This window comes from Artibeus jamaicensis, unplaced genomic scaffold, assembly GCF_021234435.1.
Source record: "Artibeus jamaicensis isolate MK-2021 breed Jamaican fruit bat unplaced genomic scaffold, CSHL_Jam_final scaffold_1689, whole genome shotgun sequence".
Taxonomy (NCBI): Eukaryota; Metazoa; Chordata; class Mammalia; order Chiroptera; family Phyllostomidae; genus Artibeus; species Artibeus jamaicensis.
The window spans coordinates 13607026-13622188 of record NW_026522029.1 but is presented as its reverse complement, the minus strand read 5'-3'; the positions used below and the strand labels follow the sequence as shown (position 1 = coordinate 13622188).

Here is a 15163-nt window from a genome sequence, read left to right as displayed (position 1 = left end):
GATCCAAGGGACCCAGAGTCGGTAGGGAAAGCGACGTGAAAAGTATGTCACCACCACTTCGTTCCAGTCTCCACTGCCCCCCCCACGAGGCACAGGCCCCCTGCGGTTCTGTGCATGGCGGCCCCTCCTGAGCCTGGGGATCTAATGCAGGGCACCGATGACATTGGTTCCAAATTTCAGGTGCCCCCCGGCTTCTGGGGAAAACCCAAACTCTCTCACATAGGACCTGAAATCATTTACTCCTGCCTCACCCTCTCACCCTCAGCCCCCATCTTAGGACTGTGCCCCCCCTGCCCCCCCGCCGTACTTGCCACGGTTTCAAATTCGCCTTGTCCCTCCAGGTGTCTGTGATGAGTGACACCATCTCTGCAGCCGGTCTCGAGCTGGTCTCAACCCCTCTAACGCACTCCCATTCTCCAGGGTTAAGTCAAGGACCCAGCCCTCCAGGTGGCCATTGGGTCCCTTGTCCACTCTCCCTTTGCATGTCGTACTGTGACTACCTTCTCCCTAAACACGCTGAGAAGCTCCTCTGAGGACTCAGTCGCGGACCCTCTGGGGAGAAGTGTGGTCCCGGACCCATGCTCACCGTCACCGCGGTGACGAATGATGGAATGAAGTAACACAGGTGAGTGAAGGTCGTCTTTGGGTGTCAGGATTTCGGGTTCTCCCATGGACCTCGTCATCCTGCTGACCCCACATTTCATGAGGTCGATCCCCTCCCCCACCTTCTTCCTCTGCCGATTCTCTCTCTCCCCCTTTTCTTTATAGGAAAGACTCTGTAACTTGTGTTAGGTTTCAAGTGAGTGGTAATGCCAACACACTGTCCTTCCCCGACACCCATGCACTTGACTAAAGGTGAGCATAAGGAAGGTATCCTTACTCTAAATATCAAGCCTGTACTTGTGCCACTGTAGATTGGGCTTTAAAGTGATTGAGGAGAGAAATGAGACTCGGAGTTCTCTTCCGCAGTTTCTTTAACGTCTGGCGTGATCCGTGTTCTGTGTGCGTCCTCTGGATGCTTGTATACAATAACTTACCTGTGGTTCGCAACCCGCATCCTCCCTCTACGAACCTGACCTCAGAAGTTAAAGGGTAGGTAGAGATGCCCCTCAGAAACCTGCGGGCCCCACCTCCTGGGTCACTGGAGGTGGGGCTATAATATATATACCCGCCTCCTTCCACACTGTATTTGAGATGACATCACCCAGCAGCCGGATAATTTCCACAATTAAACACTAAAACACACTCTGAGCTTCTGGCATGGCGATCAAAATGAAACCGCCGCGCATTGCACAGATTTTGATATCTGATGAAGAAAGCCTGCCAGTTCATCAGGAGGGACAAACCACTTTCTTATCACAGAATTACTGAAGGAATTTGATGACACCAACCAATATATGAAACTTACAGATCAATGTAATAGAAAATGTTGAATAGTCATTTTATAAAAGATATTTCTTTACGTGTCTTATTGATCTGAGCAACAAATGTATCTTTAGAAAGAATAATTTCATGACTCTGTTGTCCTACTGATCAGAAATACCTTTTATAAAAATAAATAAAACCGTACTACTAAATGGCAAACAATAAAAACTTTCAAAATAAACAATCGAAATCAAATAGGGGCTCCTACCACAAAAGGGTCTTGTGGTATCCTTGTGACCTACTTAAAGACGCACAAATATATACCTGGGCCCTGGCATTTCCTAAGGGAAAAGCCCTGACAATTTTGCGGCGAAGCCTTCTGCCAGTCAACAAGGCTCTCTGCAATGTCTTCCGCCTGCCTCTTGCAGCCTTGCCTTCCCCAAGTTTTCCAGTGGTTCCCCTTCTCTGCCTCTTTTCTCTTTGGGGCCTTTCACCTTTGAAACACCCTGTTGCTTTTCATCTAGTGGCAATTCGGGAGGGACAGACAGAGAAGCCTGCATTCGGCCTGACATTTTCCAATGCAGTCTTGCTGAACTAATTATAAAAACATGAATGTTCCTGTCTCTCTCAGTGTTAATACTTGGGAACTTACCTAGTCTCTTTTCGAAAGACTGAATAGAACTGGAAAATGTATTTGTAGGTGTGATTTTTCTTCCTTCAATCTACTTTCCCAGCATGAACTTGAGCCTGTTTTCAAGTTCAGCTGTAATTTCTTAAGCCTGTTGCATAACTGAATTCTTTATCACCTTTGTAAATAGCACACCAGTAAGTAAGACACAGGGCAGACAAAATCAGCTACTGCTTTCTACCGGCATTTACTCATGAGAAATTCCAGAGAGTATTAAAATTTGTCATTTTCAGTTAAGTTTCTAAATTCTAACATAGGCAGTCTTCCCCATTAGTCGCCTGACTCTCATGACTTTGGAAGGTTGTCAGTATTTTCTGTAGACAAATGTAATATAAAACCAAATTATGTCTCTGACAGGGGCTCCTGCGGATCAGAAACACCACGCCCTGCTGCCACAGCTGAGAAGGCGGGGGCTTTAACTTCAGTAGCGCCCTGCCCACGGTGAACCACCATCGGGGCCACGGTGAACCACCATCGGGGCCCACGGTGAACCACCATCGGGGCTGCCGTGGGCACAGGCGCATCTGGTCAGAGACACTTCCCGGCAAAGAGACAACAGGGTCTAACAGCTCGGTTCACACTGCACTTTGCTCTTAATAGAGGTGTTGGAAAACTGGCAAGATGACCTCAATAATACATTCAAATTAGAAAAATGTATTCCATGTACCAAACGTGGAAGGTTGAAAGCTGTCTCCGAAATTCCTCCCAGAAAACCTGTGAACGGCACCTTTGTCCAGGTCACTTGACTGTGAAACTCAGCAAAATTAGTGCTGAATAACTGTTAACACGTGGGCAGTTATGCTTTTGACTTTCACATGAAAACCTAGAAATGGTGAAGGCCGGCTACTTATTGAACCACACGTCTAGGATCACACCTGATGAAATTACTCACTCTTGTCTCTAGTCCCAAGATTCTATTAGTTGTCATCTACAGAGAGTTCTCGCCGTTCTCATCAAACAAGACACAAAAACAAGACCAATAAAACATCTGTTTGGGTATTCCAGAATTCGACTCTCGTTAATGCTCTACTAAGCATTTCAATTAGTTATGTTTATTTTAGTTTTATAAATTAATCTTCTCCACATATCTAAATATATGTTTCCTAATGAGCTTTAATATTCAAGGAGATAAATATGAGAAAATGCTTTGAAAATAATTATGGGAATAGTCTTATGTAGCTTGCAAATGCTGATCAAAATATATCATTTCAATAATGTCTGTGCTGGGATAATATAGGTTTACTTGGCTGAAAATAATCATTTTGAATATTTTAATGATGTTGAGTTTTACCCTATGTACACAGAGAGTAATCCAACATTAAGAACCCTAAACTATAGGAATTTAGAAGTAAAAGACTCCATAATACTAATAGTTATTTATTAAGTGATCAATTAGTTCTTGATGTTTTCATTAAGGTCTGTGATGGTAAACCATAAGGGAAAAGATCTAAGCATCGAGATTGAAATATCAATTACTTGATTCATCCTTTGCCCAAGTTCAAGCTCTGAGCATCTCTTCCCTGGATTGCTTAGCAGCTGCCCAGCTCGTCCCCAGGTGTCCAGAGTCATTACTCTGAAATTCGCACTCTCTCCAGAGAGACCACGCTGTGTAAAACCTTGCAGTCAGTTCTCACGTTCCACTCCGTAAGCCCCAACTCCTTAGCAGGCTGAGCAGGCCCAGATGGGCTGCATTTTGCCTGACTCTCCTGCCCAAAGACATAGCCGGAGGCCGAATGCGCCATGAACGCCAGACGCAGGCTGCATCATGCCGGCTCCCCGAAAACCCGCTCTCCAGACCCCTCCATGGGCAGGACCCCTCTCTCGGACCCCTCTTTTCCTGCTAACCCCTCTCTTCTCCTCTCCACTCCAGCTCCATCTGGTAAGTTTCCGTGCCCCCCCTTCCCCACCAATTCGGACACAAATTCATCAGGGTCGTGGACCGTGCTGGGTGCACCCCCATCGTGCCTGCGTGAGACGCCGCACACCTCTCATGGCCACACTGTTGTCACCATGTCACTTTGCACCCAGTGAGATTTACTTCCTGAAGTCAAGGAAAATCTCTTTCCCCTTCCGAGTGCCCAGCAAGCCAGACCTCTGCCTTGTGTTGCTCAGCACAGGGTCTGAGAAGCTGCACCCGGCCTGTCCACGCCCTCTGGGTGCCGAGCGGCGGTGACTGAGCCAATGGGCCAGAATGTGTGAGACCCACGCATCTGCGGCCAGACACTTCTGCTCTGGGCTTGCTTCCAGTTTTGGACTGATGTGCATTTTCTTGAAGGGTGTTTTTGTGGACCTGTTTTTGTTCCTCTTGGTTAAATGTCTGGGGGTGGCACTGGTGCATTGGGGCAGGTGGATCTGGTAAGGAGTTGCCAGACTGTTTCCCAAGAACCGTACACCCTCTGACCTGCAGTGTATGGGTGCCCTGGGGCCCCCCAGCCTCGCCAGCTGTCTGTGTTACTAGTCCTTCTAACTCTAATTTGTATTTCCGTAATGACGAGTGATGCTGACCATCTTACCATGTGCTCCTTGGCCATTCCTGTATATTCATTTACCTGTTCAAGCTTTTTAAATTGGGTTGTTTCTCTTATATACTGTAAAGAATCCCTTGCATATTCTGAAAATATGCAAATACCTTTGTCAGCAACATATGCAGAGTGGAGCAAAAGTAGGTTTACTGTTGTAAGTACAATGCATGAGACAGAGCTTATTCTGTTATTATTTATTATTGTATTATTTTCCATACGAACAACTATAAACCTCCTTTCGCCCCACCCTGTGTGTTGTAAATATTTTTCCCAATCTTGCCATTTCATTTGGAAAGTTTTCATTTTGACCAACTACAACTTATTTCTCAAATCTTAATTTTGTTTCTGCTGTTTTGTCTTGTTTTCCTATCTAAGAAGTTGGTTTTTTTTTAAACCTATCTACTGGTCACAAATATTCTAAGGAGAATCCCCAATTTTTCGTGAAACCACAGTAACCACCTGAGTCTGTGGCATGAAGCACCACACTCAATTAACTTAACCATCGGTGCGACCCCTGGGAGGCAAGCTATGGTCACCGCTGAGACGTGAAGGAACCTGACAGTGCGGTGTCAGGGCACCTGGGACGGAGGCCCGAGGCCGGTCGGAGGCACGGCCGGACTGGGCTCAGCCTGGCTGACCCGGACAGAGACCCATGGCCGGTCAGAGGCGCGGCCGGACTGGGCTCCCAGGTGGCACAGACACTGGAGACTGGACCGGTCACCGGGAACTGCACGGCTCTCAGAGGCTTTCTTTGCTAGGACAGACCACAGCAAGTGCCTGTAGAACGGATGCATAATTCTGACACAGTCAGCCATGTCCAAACGGGCCGCTGGTAAATTGGCAGTCTGGGGATTCGGAGAGAGACCCCAGTGACCGCTTCGTCACACCACGGGCACAGTGTGGGCATCGGCGTGGGGGCGGCGTCTGCTCCGCACGGCCAGGCGTGGGGGTGCCGTGTGTATCTGTTCCTCTGAAGTTTGCAAAGGTCAGTCCTTAATGAGAAATGCTTTCCACACCATGCGTATCGAACGACCGCCCTTCAGCATATGGCTAATTAAGTCTTCGGCAGGAATCAGAACTTTCTTCCTTTGACTGAACTATCGGCCTACAGGCTGAGTTCAGAATGGATGACCTCATTCCTCCGCTGGGCAGATCAGACGTTTGGACTCGCTGTGTTTTCAGCTACTTAGCTGACCTGGCTACTGAAAAGGGAAACCCACGCACACAGTGTAGGAACTGGGGCTTTCGAGCGAGTGCTGAAGTGGGCTGCCCTGTGCGGAGGATCACACCCACTGACTTGGTTCTTGTTCGTGTTTCGGCCTAGCCTGCCGTCATGGCTTCCACCCCCACTTCCCCGGACACAATATTCTACACGCACGCCGCCGTCCAAGTTTCCCGTGTGCCCGGACTACAAAGCTCTGGGGAAAACAACGCGAGATGCTTAAAGAAGAATTTACCTTCCGTCTTCAACTTATGAAAGGCGCTGCATTTTCCCTAATTATAATATTCCCTAATAGCACGGTGGCTGATTCTACCAGTGCGGCGGTTGGTATTCTATGCGGGTTGTTGCCAAGGACTACAGATTGCTGAAATGCTACGGGTCCTGTGTTTCTGCAAATAATATGTTTGTCATAAAAATGTGCTAACAGGGTTATTCAATGACCTGACAGAATTAACTCCTTTTCAAAGCAATTCATTACGACCCGAGGGTAACTCACGGCTGGATGAACTAGCTCAAACCAGCTTCGTGTTGGTTTTATTTTTATATGCTTAAAGGGATAATAATTTTGTAGATCTCCCAGAATATCCACTTAATAAATAGTCCCTAATGTCACTGTAAGAAATTCTAGAGGTATTACTTTTGTTTTAATTACAAATAAACAATAAGACAATATTCAATAAAGGTGCCATCCTTCCTGTCCTCTCTCTTACAGTAAAATGCTTAATTTTACTCATTTTTTCCGTCCATAAAAGGAAACTGGCATTAAAGCCTGCTATAAATATAAAATCAGCCCTCGCTGATGTAGCTCAGTGGATTGAGCACAGGCCTGCGAACCAAAGGGTCACCAGTTCAGTTCCCAGTCGGGGCATGTGCCTGGGTTGTGGGCCAGGTCCCCAGTAGGAGGTGCCCAAGAGACAACCACACATTGATGTTTCTCTCCTCTTTCTCCTACCCTTCCCTTCTCTCTAAAAAGAAACAAATAACATCTTTAAGGAATGTATATAAAATCAGTTAGGTAACTGTTAAGTGGGTTTTGCCCAGTTTCTCTCCTTTCTTCTGCAGTTTGCCCTCCTCACTTCTCATTCCCTGTGTGTGTGCGAGCCAGGGGTGAGTGCAGGTGGGTTCTTACCTGCTGTCCTTCTCTCTCTCTACCTGCCCTGCTCCCTGCCCCGCAAAGCAAAGCGAATTCACTGGGCTGACGTGTTCCACCCCGGAATTCTTCCCATTCTCACCAAACTATTTCTCTATCAACGAGGAAAAGGTATTTGTACCACTTTCAAAAAATTACGCATTTGCCCAACGCTGCACTTTTCGATTCTCTTCTGTTCCTCCTGCCTCCGCTTCAGAGAACAGAGTATCGTTTCAAACTTTTGTTTCTCATTTACTTCTTCACCTGGCCACAAAATGTATTCGGATTTCTCTACTAAAACAGCAGCAGTAACGGTCTCACCTCTCCTCCTCCCTGAAGCCCCTGGACCGCCCTTCCCTCCCCGGGATGACTGCCAGAAGTGCTGTGAAGGGGGAGGAAGAACCTGTATGTTGGGGTTTTGGTTTCGACCTTGAGAACCCTGGGCGCCTCTTAGGCAAGCCGCTTGCTCAGCACTAAAAAGGACGGGACTAACACACGCCTACTCCCTGGGGTCCCAGAGACCCTGGAGCACTCCATTATCAACAGAAGGGACCACGCCACAAAAGCACATTTGATAAGGAAAGTGTGTATCTCTTTTCACCTTTTGGTGCCACAGTATCGTGTTGCTTCCTTGGTTAAGTTTATTCCTATGTACCTTATTTTTTTTTGTTGCAATAGTAAAGGGAATGCCTCCATCGTCAAATATGGACCACAGAGGCGTAAGTTTAGAGCTGGGCTGCCTGATCGGTTCCATTGATCTGTGGGTCTGTTCTTATGCTGGTACCAGACTGTTTTGATTACAGTGGCCTTTTAGTATAGTTTGATATCAGGTATTGTGGTCCCTCCTACTTTGCTCTTCTCTCTCAAGACTGCTGACGCTATTGGGGGTCTTGTTTGGCTCCATGTAAACTGTTGGAATATTTGTTCTAGATCTGTGAAATATGCCATATGAGTATTTTAACAGGAATTGGGATGAATCTGTAGAGTTCTTTGTGTAGTACGGACATTCCAATGATGCTAATTCTTCCAATCCACGAACAGTGTATAAGCTTCCGTTTATTTGTAACTTCCTTAATGTCTTTCTTATCCTGTAATTTTCGGAGAACAGGTCTTTTACCTGCTTGGGGCCATGGGTGCACCCTGCGGGGTGCAGATGATGTTTTGGGGAGCTACACACTGGACACCTGTTTGGCTTTGAGAGCCAACGTCACCGCAATCCATTCAGTGAAAATGTTTTATGTTATTAAGAGCAGCGGAGTGATTCTGGGCAGCAAAGACAGCCACCAGAAAGGCCAGGATCATGCAGGGCCCTGATCAGCGCCGCATCCCAAGAGAATCGAACTGTTTTGGAGTCAGGGTCAGCCTGGTGAACTTGGACTCAAGGTGATCAGAGGTCTTTACAATGGGTTTATCTACTTATCTTTGTGACATGGGACAGACAATAGTGTCTCAGATTCTCCTTTTTCCCCTCCTTCCTGTACTGGAGAAGGTGACCGGTCCCTCTTACTTGATTCTGCAAATTAAGACGCACGTTCTACAGATATGCTAATAAGATCAAAGAATAATTGCCCTACATCTATTTTATCTCCTTCTGGGGGCTGGGCTCATTAAGTGGTGATTTAATGAACTCTCAGCTGGAATTCCATTTCCCTCAGTTCTGATTTCTCGGAAGCCACCTCACAATTATGCCCAAGTACTTACAAGTGACACTAGATTAGACAATATTAGAATTTTTCTTAAAGTAGATTGGCAAAATAGTCATATCTATTTTTTTTTGGCTTAAAATGAACTCAGGGTTACTATTTTTAAATAATCTACTCTGAACTGTGCAAATAATACCTAAACAACTTCGGCTTTTATCTGTGGACAGAAGTAAAAAGAGTGGCCTAAAGTCCTTATTCCATTTTCTCTTAAAGAAACAGGAAGTACATCTGATTGTGTATAATTTAGAAACTCCTGATTGAGACGCTAATTAAGAACAACAGAGGAGAATTCTGGCTCCAAGAAGGCATGAGAGATTTAGAGGAAGGCCACACAGTAGCAAATGTAATAGCACAATCTCTCAGTGGGTTTCCTTAACTGTAATGATCTCTTCTTCAGCTGTTACATTTTTTGGGATTCATTGTAGGTTAAAAACATTCTTTCCCCATGGCAACTGAAAAACAGCAACTGGTGGCCGCGACGAGAAAAGGGGGACTAAGAATTAACACGGACCCTCGTGCAAAGTGCAAGGCTCTGTGTCCCCTCCTTATGTTGGTTGCTCCTGCGCAGGCCGCTATCCCCAGCTCAGGTATCAACTTTGTGTCACTGTGTCTGTAACAGTGACTTCCGAGTCACAAACTTAAAAGGAAAGGAGGTCCCGCCCCATTGCTCACTTCCAAGGGCAGCAGTGTGGACCCAGGAGCCACCTACGGCCCCACAGGAAAACCAGGCACGGAGGGTGGTTCCCACTGGAGGACGGCTCCCCAGGTGAGACGACTGAGAACTAACCAAACGTGCCTTTTGTTTACGCTGCTATTATTTTCCTTCCTTTGCACTGCTAAGCCTGCATCCTGAATGATACAGCATCCCTGTTCCAAAGCTGCCTTCTCCCAGATGAGTGGGGACAGGCAGACACAGCCGTGAGCGGAGTTTGATGGAGACCTGGAAGCACAGCTCAGGAGCGAAAGCAGGGAGCACGTGAGGCCGTCTGAGTGACAGGCAGTGACCTGGCCACGGAAAGGTCACAAAACCCCACCCCGGCAATCACGGGTGTCAGACAGACAACTCCTGGAGGGTGAGGCAACTGGTCTCCTACAGATAGGAGTTGGGTTTTTTTTTGCTTTTTTTGACAAGATGAAATTTCCTTGTATACATTCATATAGAAATACTGAAAGAGAACAGACCTGCACTCTACACATTGCTATACGGAAATGTCAAAGGGTCACCTCCCAGCATGAAAATGAACCGCAACACAGAAGGCAAAGGCCCCCCACGTGTCCGAGTCCTGTTCGCACTGCGGGGCTAAGTCAAATGCAGCATTGTGAAGGGTGTGCAGTGATCGAGGAACACAGGTGAGGGGACTCAACAGCACGAAATAAAAGGGAGAACAGAACCATGACTGATGCTTACACACAAAAGACAATGCTACCGTGGAAACCACTCCAAGTGACAAGCCATTTCATTATCCCAGATTTGTGTGAGGTTCTGCTTCTCATGCAGGGGAGCTGGGGGTATGCCAACGTTCTGGTTATTTATTTGTTTTGGGGACAGAGGCCCGTTGCAGACGACGCTCACGGAGCTGCACAGAGCTGCCTCCCACACACGGCCTCACCAATGGAAAACGTCTTTCACACGCGACTGCCGTCGGAGACCACGAGGGCGGAGTCCACGTCCGAAAACATCACCAATATTTCTACTGCTGGCTAAGTGTCCCACTTATTGTCAAGTGAGCATTTTTGAGCAGGGGCCTGTTGAGAGCGACAGTGACACACTAATCCCATGCTGCCGATATGACTGATAACAGAACCTACTTGACAGGTAGTTGCCTTATTCATATTAAATCCTCAACACAAAGTTGAAAAGCAAAACCAGAGTCACTGTGATGCCGCCAACAATGGAACGTGGGGAACACAGAGGACCTTCTCTCCTCCTGCCCCCGACCTCCACAATGACACCTGTCCTTAAATAAGGAAGAGGGAGATGGCCGTGACCCTGGCACCTGAGCTCCGGACAGTAGAGAGGCTCAGTACGAACCTCGGAGCAGCAACCACGTCTCGCTCTCTGTAACTTTTCATCTATAAATTGAGGGAGTGAGAGAAGTGGTCCTGGATGTGGAAGCCACTGTCTAGGGAGAGGTGACGTGGCGTCGTGATGAGAAGAGACACAGGCTGGGGGGGCCCCGAACGACTTCACGCGGAAACGGTGGGGGAATGGCTGGGCCCCTGGAGTGCCACCCAGAGCATGAGACCTGAAGAGGTGGAGCCACTCTCCTCTCTGTGCAGGTTCATCACACAGACACTGAGCATCACCGTGTGCAAACCGAACAAGGACACATCACAAGACTCCAGGACGGGCCCACTCGGTCCACACGCCGTCAACTGTCCACAGCACAATCGCTGGAGAGAATGAATGCAACGCTCACGAGAAGAAGAACAAGCTAAATCAACGGCTCTCTCCGGTTCCTCAGTAAACAGTGGGCGGACAGAGGAAAATGCCGGCAAACTCCACCTCTCTGTGGTGGTCTGGCAGAACGTGGGGGCACAGACACACAACACGCCTCAGCGGCTGCCCGCCAACCAGGCGGCTTTCAGAACTACGATTCCGCATCTTTAAAACTCAGCCAGCTATGGACAGGCTTTAGGAAATTTTGAAAAAATGACTAGAACAAGAAGACAAGCCAATTCTGTCCTTAATGATCAATTTAGCCAATTTGTTTCATTATAAGGACAAAGCTAGAGCATCTCACTGTCTCTAAGGCCCAATTCTAAGCATCCAGGACATAACCTGAAAATGTTTTGCTTCCTGGAGATGCTTGCTGGTGATGATGGCCTGGTGCAGGGAGATAAACACAGCCTTGCTGAAGCCACCGGGGCCAGCAGCGCCCTGGGCACGAAACAGACCATCTTCCTTTGTACTCGCATCTGTCTGCTGTGCTCTCAACAGACGCGACTTTGACCACAGACATGTCTGCAGGCACTTCTTCTGGACACTCAGGAAGTTTTTAAAAACATTATAAAACACAATAGTTACAAGCAGGCTACTCACCAATGCCAATGAAAGCGGCCTTGTACCCCTCGGCTTTCAAAGTCTGAAGAGTCATGTCGTTCGTGGAAAGGCTTCTGCCGCAATTTATCTGTAAGAAGCGACATGTGGATAATCATACTTTGACATTTGATGGATAAAGTCTTGATGCTCAACATAAAAAAAAAACCAACACTGGATACACGTAATCTTCCATACATGTTGAGATATTGTTGCCTGTTCGCATGCAAGTGTACATACATAATAGTGTGTGGGTGGAACACTGACATGGGCTCCCTAAGGACCACAAGCATCTTGTGCCTCTTAAAAGAGTAGCAGAGAGCGAGCTAGTGTATTTAAAGTCAAGGGGGTGAAAAAACATGTCCAAGGCCCTCCGTGGGGCACTTTAATGACAAAATGAGAAATGACACAGCTCCTCACTCCGTGTTCAGTTAAGGTCCAAGCAGAAGATGGACACAAATAAATACAATGCGGTGTGAGTGACCAGCGCGAGTCGGCGGCATCCAGAGGACGGAGAGATTCGTGCGGGCGGAGACCGGGAAGATGAGCATAGAGACAGATGGCAGGATTGCAATAGGACCTTCTTAAAGAATGGATAGGATTTTGTAGGGGACATTGTCCAGGGAAAAAGAAGAAAATCAGGAAGCAGAGGGGAGTCACCCCTATTAAAAGCCACAATAGTTTGCTTAGTTCCCAGACACGAGCCAATTTTCAGGTCTGGAGCCCACAGCAATTGAGGTGGCAGGTCCCCGGAAAAGGGGCCCTTGTAGCAGCCTGGCAGGTAAGCACTGCAGCGAGCCCGCAGCTCTTCCCCACAGGGAACGCGGCCATTTGCCAAGGAGACCATACACGGGGGAATGAACATAATCCCACACTTCAGGGACAGTGGACACTTCACTGGTAGGACCTACACAGACGAGGCCAAAAACAGTCTGGCTGATGCCTGGCTCCCAGTCGCCCAGAGAACACAGACCCAGGGGTCGCCTGTCACTCCAGACGTTAGACTTGTGAGTGAAAGTACCCCCCACATTGGTCTCTGGTGCATGCAGGTTAAAGGGAGAAGAAAGGGCAGAACTAGGAACATCTTCAAGGCGTAGAACGACACGTGGTATGTGGCGACCTACTGAAAAGACAGTGTTTCTGGGAGACAGAGGGAGAACGCAAAGCAGAGAAGAGAGAGGAGGGAGGAAATGGCTGGGCCCGCCTCTCGGAGGGCCGGTGTGTGTCCCTGAACCACTAATTCTGTTCCCACCCTGGCAGACAGAATGATTGTCTGCAATTTACAAGCAGGGGACAACCGAGGCTAAAGTGAAAAATCATCCTCAGAACTCTGGGACCTATCAAAAACTACAAAGTAAACCAGAACATTAACAGCACTGAATAACAACTAATAACGTCTAGTACTGGTAGAATTAGCAGTCAGGTGCTGCTAAATGTACCTAATACTGACGCTCTCAAATTTCGATTTATTACAACTTCTTAAGAATAGATCTCTTATTAAACTGTTCTTGATCATTAAGAAGGAATGTTTTAGTGTTTATGTCATGAAATAAGTAAGCTTAACAGCCCTGCGAGAAGCCAGACCAAAAGGAAACTCAGCCCCGACGCCGTGAACGAGGCTCAGCACAGAGAATGACCGCAGCTCGCGAGTCGGGACCAGGCACGTCGCGCTGTGCGTTTGTGCCAGCGACCCTCAGACTGCTACCTCCACGTTGGATTTAGTTCATCCTCTGCGTCAGCAAGAGTATTCCAGAGAGTATTCCACCTCCCGTTCTGCCGGCGAAGGTGTGTGCGTGCAGGTGCAGGCGTGCGTGCGTGCGTGCAGGTGCAGGTGCGTGTGTGCGTACAGGTGCATGCGCACGTGCACAGCTGCAGGTGTCCGTGGCTGGGGCGCATGCGCTGTGAAAAACGAGCGTGGAGACGTCCCAGCCCCTCCACCCACGTGGAGTGAACACGTCTCCGAGTTTGTGAGGCGCAGGAAGGGGACGCAGACCTTCTGTTGCTCCCGCGGCCTGCGCCCACCCCTGGAGGCAGTCGTGTGTGCACCTGGGGAAGGACGCAAGTGAAATTATGCTTTTGTTTCCAAACCTGGGAAGAGGAGTAGCAGCTTCTGAGATGCTGCGACAAGCCAGGGGACTGACAAGCCAGGATGCTTCCTCCCCCTGCAGGACAGACATCAGTCAGATTTCTCTGCTGTCAATCTCAGTCGCCCAAACAAGGGCCAGACGTTGGGGACAGAGAACCGGCGGAAAGCTATTCTGACAAGTTGCAACTTGCCGACCTTACTAAGCCTCCAGGACGGGGGCAGATAGATGCGCACGACCCAGCCCGAACGAGCAGCACAAGACAAGGGCGACGTCCAAAGCACCCCCGTGGCTGCACCCCTGTGACGTCCAGCATCGTTTGTGAAAGAGAAACGGTGTTAGAAAAGCCACATGGTGGGGACTCTGCTCATGTTTTTGTACCTTCTGCCCCCTGTACTTTTATACATGGAATATTTCACCATCTCGATTGTTTGTGGGTGTGGATTATAGAACGTGTTATACCTTTCTCCAGCGGCTTTGGTAACGTGCGACTCAAACTTCGTGGCTAAATTCAGAGTAAGATTCATTCCACTTCAATCTCAGCAAAAGAGTCCTTACTAATCCAGTATAAGGGCCGAATACAAGTTCCATCTACTGTCCACTTTGGACTGATGCCAAAGTTCTTTACACATCTGTAACATGTATGCCTATATAGAATAATATTTATAATGTAGAATAAAGGTTTAGAAGCGTTTTGGGGGTGGAACAATTTCCTTAAATGAAGTAGGTGATACCCAGTATAAAGATACACAGAAAATAATGTTCATGCTGTTCATATGTTTCTGATAGGAGATTTGGCCAAAGAGATAATAACATGTTTCCAGAATTTCTGGGGCAGGGCATGAACTCGAAGAGGTGTTGAAATATTTAGCTTTCCTTAAAAACAACAATTATTTGTCCGCTGTTATTCCGCTATGTCTCTTCTGGCACAGATAGAAGATTTTATGTTGGTTTTCCAAGAGCATCCTCTAACGAGGAAAACACTTCACATAACAGTCATGAAAAATGAGACGATGAAGAGAGGGGGCCAGGAAAGAAACTTCGGCCCTGACCGGGGCAGGTCAGTGGGCTGGGCATCGCTCTGCAAGAGAGACCTCAGTCGGGTACTTTTACTCAAATTGCAAAGCACAGGAAATGCCCAGCGGTTACAAATTAACTTGAATCAAAACAGAGTTCTATCAAAGTATTTTGAGAAATGGCATATATATGTTTTAAACTTATTTAGAAAAATGCAAGCTCTTTATGCCGAATTACATTATTAGCTTTAAAAATTAAAGCCATTCGAAATATTAGCAATGCTATGAAACAAAAATATTTATATCTACCTCTTCTGAATAGCAAAACAAACAAAAGAGAACATTTAAGCTAAAAGATTGGTAACATCACCTGGCACAATCATCACCAGAGACT

At 47.4% G+C, this 15163-nt stretch overlaps 1 protein-coding gene across 2 annotated transcripts in view; it reads right to left on the bottom strand.

Annotated features, from left to right (window-relative positions):
• DPYD (dihydropyrimidine dehydrogenase) overlaps window positions 1-15163 on the bottom strand; it is a 499545-nt gene that overhangs the window by 310269 nt on the left and 174113 nt on the right. For both annotated transcript variants that reach the window (XM_037153081.2, XM_053655907.1), the window contains one exon: window positions 11673-11760. In XM_037153081.2, the coding sequence (XP_037008976.2) occupies window positions 11673-11760 (88 nt within the window). The remainder of the gene's footprint in view (window positions 1-11672; window positions 11761-15163) is intronic.